General features: G+C 41.0%; 1 protein-coding gene across 3 annotated transcripts in view; it reads left to right on the top strand.

Moving 5' to 3' along the window:
- Nucleotides 764–9,476, top strand: part of LOC109839471 (U-box domain-containing protein 35-like) — a 31,333-nt gene continuing 22,620 nt past the window's right edge. Inside the window, exons 1-5 of one of the 3 annotated variants that reach the window (XM_020407908.1) lie at nucleotides 764–899; nucleotides 1,185–1,430; nucleotides 2,271–2,392; nucleotides 2,467–2,588; nucleotides 3,805–4,001. In XM_020407908.1, the coding sequence (XP_020263497.1) occupies nucleotides 1,244–1,430; nucleotides 2,271–2,392; nucleotides 2,467–2,588; nucleotides 3,805–4,001 (628 nt within the window). In that variant the 5' untranslated portion in view covers nucleotides 764–899; nucleotides 1,185–1,243. Of the gene's footprint in view, nucleotides 900–931; nucleotides 1,005–1,184; nucleotides 1,431–2,270; nucleotides 2,393–2,466; nucleotides 2,589–3,804; nucleotides 4,002–9,476 lie in introns of those variants that run through there. The other 2 variants (XM_020407906.1, XM_020407907.1) reach the window with 2 other exon arrangements.

Below are 9,476 nucleotides of genomic sequence, written 5' to 3'. Positions count from 1 at the left end.
CCCCAGTCATTCCTTTTTTTTTATTGTACTTCAGCCCTTTTTTTTGAAAATAATTGTGTACAGGCCCCTCCATCATGACTCCAGCTCATGATTAGACATGTCAGCTCCTAAAATCCTGATTTTACCCTTTTCTCTTTCTCATGCCAGCGGATGTTAACTGTTATAGTTAACATGTTAACTGTTATAGATAACATGTTAACTATTATATATAATATGTTAACTATTACAGTTCACACATTGAGCTCAAACGAAAACTATTAGCATATCCTTCTCCTCCCCTATTGGCACGTGGGCCGCGTCCAGCATCTCCGCCAAGCCCCCTTCGCTTGGAAATGATTGGAGAACGGAGCGGGAGAGGGAGGCGGGGCGGGGAGGGAGGTGGAGGGGAGGGAGGTGAGGGAGGCGGCAGAGGAGGACCAGAACTCGGGGTGGGGGAGGGAGGTGGGGGAGAAGGGTAAAATGGGGATTTGTGTATGGAGTTTGCATGTGAACTTGGGGAGAGGGGCTTGGACACAAATTTTCAAAAAAATGGCGGTACAGCACATGTGTGAAAGTTGGGGGGCTGGGGCACATTCAAAATTAGGATTTGGGGCCTTGAAGCAATTTTCCCAAGTAATAAACTCCATACCTCAAACATCGGAAAATAACCAACAGAAAAAACAGTAAAAGGCGATAAAAAAGGAAAGCAAGTGATACTTGCTGATGGCGACTGATATCTGTTTAGATTTTTCACGAGTGAAAACAGTCCCACGCTTCATTTTCTTTTCTTTTTCTTTTTCCCAAAACTTCAAAGGAAAAAAAAAATGCCCGTTTCCTGCTTCTGGGTATTTTCTTGCCCTCATCATTTTGTTGCCCCCTAAAAGAGACACACAGAGGGAAGGAGCTTTTGGACGCAAAAGGTGTTATATATTGATCTTTTATTTTCTGGGTATTTTGTTTTATGATCCTCTCTCTCTGTCTCTCTCTTTTTGGGTTTTTGAGCTCAAGAAAAATTTGGGTTTGAAGTAATTTTTATGGGTTTAATGGGAAAACTGATTTAAATAGAAGCTTTGTTATGTTTGGTGTTATATATTGAACTTTATGGGTTCTTTTGTGGCCCTCAATTAGGATTTCATCGAAATTCTTTGAATTTTTGCCTTTGTTTTAACATGGTACTATTTTTTTTTTTTGATGAAAACTTTCAGAGAGAATGCTGAATTCAATGGATTAGACGGAGGCGAAGGCAAAAAGGTGGGGTAAAAGAATGGAAATTGAAGAAATGAAGGAAAGGGGGGAATCCTTGAGCAATCTAACTGTTGCTGTGGCTGTCAATGGAACCAAAAACAGCAAGTATGCACTCAAATGGGCATTGGAGAAGTTCATCCCTGAGGGGAGAATTTTTTTCAGGCTTATATATGTCCAGCCCAAGATCACAATGGTCCCCACACCAAGTAAGTCTTATGTAAAAAATTCCTTGTGTAAAATATTTCACCTTTTGTAGTTAAATGTAGTCATGAGATTGCCATCTTATTATGATATGATTTATTTCTTGAAAATTATAGAATCTAGTAATAGAACCGCAAAATTAGCACAAGGTTGATTAAGCATAGCCTTGCAGTTGCATATATTGCATGTCAGTTATTATGTAGTGATGTGCCTTGAGAGTGAAGAGATTTATTTCATTGTGATCGAGTTTGGTTTGTCTTGAAAACTCCTTCTATTTCTTTCTTCCCAAAATGGCATGGTGTAAGAATTCCAATAACCTCTTAGCATCCAATAACAAATGGTCAGTTTCTTCCTCCTTTGGAATTTTGTCATCTTCAAAATTTAACTCCCTAAGCACATATTTTGTAAGAAACTCTCCCTAAACTCGACAGATATGGGTCGATATCTTTATGGCTCTAAACAGAGTCATAATTCTGTACAAATTCTGGCTGTGATCTTTTTGTATTAAGAGTATGGCATCTAACCCAATTTTAGTGGAGGAACCTTCCATAAAAACGAGAACAAAAGCAATCTATTCTTTGCGAAGCGTGTGTTGCTTCTATTCAAGCATTATATCGTTGCAGACTACCTCGTCTTTGTTGATTAATTATGGTGGAAGAGAATAGAGAGGAAAGTATTAGAAAAGCTTGCACCAGGTGTTACAGAGTACACGGCATCTATGATCTCTTGATATCATTTGTTCTTAGCAGATAGCTACGCATCTCCCTCTTGGTTGCATTGATTATTATTAAGAGAAATGTGAGACTAACTTCTTTATTTGGTTTATTGCTTTCTTTATAACTCAGTGGGGAACTATATTCCCATTTCAAAAGTGCGGGATGATATCGCCTCGGCATACAGGAAAGATGTAGAAACACAGACCACTTCCATGCTTCAACCCTACAAGAAAATGTGTAATCAGAGAAAGGTAAACATTCTTTTGGCTTGATTATTCCATTAGAAAAATACCCAAGAAAATGTTAAATTTATTTCATCATGCAGGTGGAAGCAGAAGCTGTGGTAATTGAAGCAGATGATGTGGCAGAGGCTATATCAGCAGAGATCGATAAGTTTACAGTCAGCAAGCTTGTCATAGGGGTTTCTTCCAGAAATATTTTTTCTAGGTATGGTAGAACCTGTATAGTTTTAATTATATAATCATTCTGTCCAAAAAAGTTGAAGAATATGTGCCAAAATATAGTTTTACCAGATTTTAGCAACCATACTAACTTCGTATATTACTAAAATCCAATTAGTCTCATATAACGGATCATAAGATATTGTTTACAATTCAGTATCAGGGTATTTTCTCTTTAACTATATAAATGTGGATTTTGGTTAAAGTACACACAGGCGAGTTAGAAGCAGTCTGGCACATCCTCACCTGAAAACAATCAACCTGCCAAGTATAGAGATGTATAGAAATGGTTCCATCATCAAATTTGAATAACTGAATAGAGATGATCATACAGCATAATGCCAAAGGAAAGAGGCTTGTCATGGTTTAGTCCTATATTGGAGCTGTATATTCCCTTTTCCTCTCGTACGTACCATAATTCATGAACTTCGGTTGAAAACTTGTTTACTAACTCATGTTGTGTGCAAACTATGTGAGCGTTTCTAGGTCAAGAGATATTGGAGGAGAAGAATACAGATAGAGTTGGAGATATTTTTTTGTCTGAGTTCACTGGAACCTTTACAGACTTTAAAGTAAAATGATAAAACACTTTCTTCTTTTCTTTCTCTGTGGTTCGCTTCTCTGTATTCGCTTGTCCTGATCACTTCCAATGCTACCAAACACATCTTAAGCTTTTAGGCTGGATTTTAAGAAATTAAAGATATTCATGAGACTACTTAAATCTTTACCCCCTTGAATGATTTATGCAATGAAGAGGTTGGTTAAAATCATCAAGTTGAACTTTTTTCCTCTATTGCTTTTGCTGCTTCTGCTGGCTACTATTTAAATGCTGCCGACAACTATTCTAATTCGGAGTAGGACCTAAGAATGGTCAATTCAAATGTTAATCTAACTAATAGTTTCCTTCAAATGCCTGGTTATTGAACTGTCTTTCATTGTCTCCGACTATTCCAACTGCTGCTACTGTTGCTGTTCAAATCAATTCTAATTAGGACCTAGGGAGTTCCAACTTTAAATTATTGGACTGTATACTCTTAAAGAACATGCTCATGACTTTCTGAGCTCTTCGTATCATTCAAAGCGTGTTAGTGATAATTCACCCGCTTTTGCTCATAACTTTTTCTTGAAACTAAGTTACTGCCTTTTCGAACTTCAATTCTGTTTGATGCTGCATGACTCACTGATAAAACTTGTATTTATAGGAAATTGAAAGGCAGCAAAATGTCTTCCAGAATCTCGGGATGCATTCCAAACTTTTGCACGCTATATGTTGTTTCAAAAGGAGTACTATCATTTGTACATGCGCCATCATCTTGTGAAATTCATAATAAAGGGCTTGAAAGTACTTCAAGTATTGTTTCTTGCAACAGTTTAAGCTGTTCTTCCAGTGGAAAATCAGGTAATGAGTGCTTCTAGTAATTACTTCTACTTTGAAGATTCATAGTGGCAGAACCAGGGAGTCAGATATAAAGTTTTGAGATTATCGGTCTGTTATTTGCTTATTATGTATATGTTAAGAGGAATTTGGTTCCTTAAATTAAAATACCCAAGCTCGAAGGTGAATAGGATCTGATTTCATAATTAAAATAGTAATAATAATAGTTGTGATGATACTACTATGTCCCATTTTGAGTCATCAAGATCCAATTGTGACTGAGAATTTGTTGGGGATGCACAACCCCCCTGATGTGATTTGAAATAGAGATTTGGGAGAGAGGAGAGAAATAATCACAATCACAAACACAAAATATTTACGTGGTTCGTTCCTCAATGTGAGAAACTACGTCCACGACCGCCGCAGGAGAAAATTTTACTATTTTCGTCTAAATAACATCATGCCCTAGTCAACCCTTTTAAAGATACAAGGGTATTACAAATAGGAATAGGAAACAGATCCAAAGAACAAGCTAGGTCAAAACCCGATTCGCGGTCGACCGCCGCGCCACGCGCGGTCGACCGCGCAAAATCTCTGGACTTTTAGCGGTCGACCGCTGCGCCACTCGCGGTCGACCGCGACGATGACTGTAATCTGGGTTGCTCTCGGGATTTTTGACGGCATGGTCGACCGCGACGAGCTCCTGGCCAAAGTATCTGCCTGTGCACGTTTGCGGTCGACCGCCGCGCCATGCTCGGTCGATCGCGATCCAGTCAAATTGCATACTTCGTCGTTTTGCTTGAACTTCGTCATCGTCGATCCCGTTTCTCTTGTTTCTTCTTCAATCTGAAGTAAAGTACGAGTCTGATAGTTAGGCTACACATATCCTAACAATCTCCCACTTAAAGACTAACTATCAATCTTTATCACCTCTCTCTGCGGTGACGGCCCCTATATCATCAAGTAATGAGGCTAACTGAAGTTGAACACAACTTCAGTTTCTCCGTAGTGACAACCTTGGTAAGCATATCGGTCGGGTTCTTGGTAGTGACAACCTTGGTAAGCATATCGGTCGGGTTCTTGCTTCCTTGAATCTTCACAAGTTCCAACATGTCCTCGTCCAACGCTGATCTTATGAAGTGGTAGCGGACCTGTATGTGTTTGGTCCTTGCATGAAAAGCTGGGTTCTTCGCCAAATGAATTGTGCTCTGGCTATCATAATGTAAGACACTCTTCTCACTTTTCTGTCCCAACTCCTCCAAGAAACCCTACAACCATATCATCTCCTTTCTTACCTCTGTCACAGCATCATATTCAGCCTCTGTCGTTGATAAAGCAACGATCTTCTGCAACTGAGAAACCCAACTAATAGCTGTAGAGCCCAAAGTGAACACGTATCCTGTAGTGCTCATTCTCTGATCTATCTCACCAGCATAGTCTGCATCAATAAAACCCTGCAGAACTAACTTGCCTCTCTTGAAGCATAAACAATCTTCTATTGTACCTCGTAGGTACCTCAGAATCCACTTTACTGCTTCCCAGTGCTGCTCTCCTAGATCTGATATGAATCTGCTCATAGCTCCCACTGCATGAGTAATGTCAGGTCTCGTGCATATCATGACGTACATGAGGCTTCCAATGGCTGAAGCATATGGAACCTTAACCATGTAGTCTTTCTCTTCATCAGTCTCAGGACACTGCTCCTTAGTCAATTTGAAATGACTAGCTAACGGTGTGCTAATGGCCTTAGCACCACTCATCCCGAATCTCTCAAGCACCCGCCTAATGTACTCGGCCTGAGATAGCCGTAATGTGTCCAAAAGCTTTGTCTCTACTGATCTTCATCCCCAATATCTATTTCGCTGTGCCTAAATCTTTCATGTCGAACTCACTCGACAATTGTTTCTTCAACTTCTTGATCTCTCTTATGTCTGAACCAGCTACAAGCATGTCATCGACATATACAAGCAGGATAATGTAACTGTTGTCAAACTCCTTGACGAAGCAACAATGATCAGCATTACACCTGGAGTACCCGTTCCTGTGCATGAATCCATCAAAATTTTTGTACCATTGCCTTGGAGCTTATTTTAGGCCGTACAAGCTCTTCTTCAATCTGCATACCATCTTCTCCTTACCCTTCTGAGTGAACCCCTCTGACTGCTGTATATATATCTCTTCCTCTAGGTCACAATGGAGGAAAGCTGTTTTTATATCTAGCTGCTCGAGATGTAGATCTTCAGCTATAACAATACTCAGGACTGTTCTGATGATAGTTAGTTTGACTACAGGAAAAAAGATTTCTGTGTAATCAACTCCTTCTCTCTGCTGAAATCCTTTAACCACCAATCTAGCATTGTATCTTTTGGAACCATCATGTTCCTCCTTGATTCTGTACACCCATTTGTTGCTCAAGGCCTTCTTCCCCGCTGGTAGCTTTGCAAGTTCTCATGTCTTGTTAGTGTTCGAGGATTTTATTTCATCTTTCATAGCAAGCTCTCACTTGCTCGCATCATCCACTCGAAGTGCCTCATCATAATTTTCTGGCTCTCCACCGTCACTCAGTAGTAGGTAGTTCAAATGAGCTCTGGGCTGTAGTGATGGATATTTCGGATTAGGCTTGGGGACTCTTGCTGATCGTCTCAACTCTCTAACGGGCGAAACAGGCTCTCCATCTTCATTTGCCCCCTCTGAGGTAGTCTCATCCATCAACTCTTCTTCTGCTTCTTCTTCATCAGAACTAGCTTCGGGATTGCCTCCATCTGAGGTATCATCTGACTCGAAGTATGTGGTCTCACACTGCACCGAACTAGTGGGCTGAACGACATCATGATCTTTGTAGAGGACTGTTTTATTAAAGACCACATCCCTGCTTCTGATGATTTTTTTGTTCTGCTCATCCTAGAACTTATAGCCAAACTCATCACCACCATAGCCAATAAAAAAATATTTCAATGATTTAGGATCAAGTTTGTTTCTTGCATGATCACTCAGATGAACATATGAAACACATCCAAATACTCAGGTGAGAAAGGTTTACCTGCTTTTCACTCCATACTTCTTCAGGTAATTTGTGCTCTAAAGGCACTGATGGTCCCTGGTTGATCAAGTAGACAGCTGTGTTGACTGTTTCTGTCCAGAATTGCTTTGGAAGACCTGCTTGTAGACGCATGTTTCTGGCTCTCGCAGTTAACGTTCTGTTCATTCGTTCTGCTATGCCATTCTGCTGGGGTGTACCTGACACTGTCCTCTCTAATCTGATGCCATTGTCATAACAGAACCTCTTGAACTCTGAATCTTCATACTCGCCTCCATTGTCCGAACAAAGCTTCTTGATCTTCAAACCGGTTTCGTTCTCTACCATAGCCTTCTACCTCTTGAAGACTTCAAACATTTCTGATTTGTGTTTCATGAAATAGACCCAAGTCTTCCTCGAGTGATCATCTATGAAGGTCACAAAATATAACCTTCTACCAGTGGATTGTACCGATACTGGACCCACACATCTGTGTGAATTAGCTCAAGCTTCTCTTCTTTAGGAGTTCTGCCAACCCTTTTGAAGCTTATTCTCTTTTGTTTTTCAAGAATACAACTTTCACATAAGTCAATGTCAGCCGACCTCAAACCTGGCAACTTCCCATTCGACTGCATAACCTTCAGACATTTGTTACTCATGTGACCAAGCCTCCGGTACCACAAATTTGGGTCTTCCTTGTTTTCAGCCACTGTAATGGAACCATGTGCATCTATCGTCATGTAGAGGGACCCAGTCTTCGTACCTCGGGCTACAACCATGGACCCCTTTGTAACCTTCCACGTATCACATGCGAAGGTTGATACATATCCCTCTTTCGCCAATTATCCTATGGAAATTAGATTCTTCCTCAAACTAGGAACATGTCTCACATCACTAATCATATAGACCCATTGAGTTTGATCTGCACGACTCATTTGCCAACAATATCACAGGGCTGATCATCACCAAGATAGACTTTTCCTAGATTTCCTGAAACATAGTTCTCAAATAAATCTCTATTTGAGGTAGCATGAAACGAAGCTCCTGAATCCAGCACCCACGACTCAGTCTTGCTCTCCAACGAACAGATTAGGGCATCATCTGATTCTCCTGAGGCCACGTTCGCTTCAGTCTTGTTCTTCTTGTCATTGGATTCGATTCTCATAGTGGCCAAACTTGCCACAATTCCAGCAGTCAATCTCCTTCTTGCTCTTGCGATTTCTGGATTTTGACCTTCCATTCCTCGAGTTAGGTCTTCCTCGGCTATTCCCTCTATTTCTGTTTCTGTTTCTACCTCTGCTCTCAAAATTCAACGCCGACCCTGAATTAGAAATTCCTTCCTCTTATCTTCTAATCTCCTCAGTCATAATCATATCCACCACCTTTGAAAACTTTAGTTTTGATTTACCACATGATCCGCTAATTGAAATAACGGTACCCTTCCAACTGTCGGGTAATTGACCAAGTATCAAGATGGCTTGGATTTCATCATCAAATTGAATATTAACCGAGTTTAATTGATCTGTGATCTCATTGAACTCGTTCAGGTGTTCCTTGAATTTCTGGCTTTCGGACATCCTCAAATTAAACAACTTTTTAATAAGATGTACCTTATTCGCCGCAGAGGGCTGCTCATACATACTAGACAACGCCGCCATGAGATCCGTCGTCGTATTCTGATTCTTGATGTTGAACGTTATTGATTTCGACAAGGTCAAACTAATCGCTCCAAGGGCCTTTCGATCCAATAGCTTCCACTCCGCATCCTTTATATCCGTCGGCTTCTCTCCCAATGGTAGGTATAAATCATTCTGATAGAGGTAATTTTCCATCTGCATCTTCCAGAACCCGAAGTTTGTTCCATCAAACTTCTCAATCTTGGTGTTTCCTTCTCAGATCTCATGTCTCTGACCTCAAATCGCTCGCGTCGAACCTGGTCGCTCTGATACCACTTGTTGGGGATGCACAACCTCCCTGATGTGATTTGAAATAGAGATTTGGGAGAGAGGAGAAAAATAATCACAATCACAAACACACAAGATTTACGTGGTTCGTTCCTCAATGTGAGAAACTACGTTCACGGCCGCCGTAGGAGAAAATTTTACTATTTTCCTCTAAATAACATCATGTCCTAATCAACTCTTTTATAGATATAAGGGTATTACAAACAGGAATAGGAAACATATCCAAAGAACAAGCTGAGCCAAAACCCGATTCGCAGTCGACCGTCACGCCACGCGCGGTTGACCGCGTAGCTACTCAAAATCCAGGAAAGTCTCTGGACTTTTGGCGGTCAACCGAGTCAACCGTCGTGCCACTCGCGGTCGACCGCGACGATGACTGTAATCTGGGTTGCTCTCGGAATTTTTGGCGGTCGACCGTTGCGCCATGCGCGGTCGACCGCGACAAGCTCCTGGCCAAAGTATGTGCCTGTGCATGTTTGCGGTCGACCGCCGTGCCATGCGCGGTCGACCGCGATCCGA

This window comes from Asparagus officinalis, chromosome 4 (assembly GCF_001876935.1).
Source record: "Asparagus officinalis chromosome 4, Aspof.V1, whole genome shotgun sequence".
Taxonomy (NCBI): Eukaryota; Viridiplantae; Streptophyta; class Magnoliopsida; order Asparagales; family Asparagaceae; genus Asparagus; species Asparagus officinalis.
The sequence above is the reverse complement of the archived record's forward strand: the minus strand, read 5'-3'. Positions and strand labels throughout refer to the sequence as shown.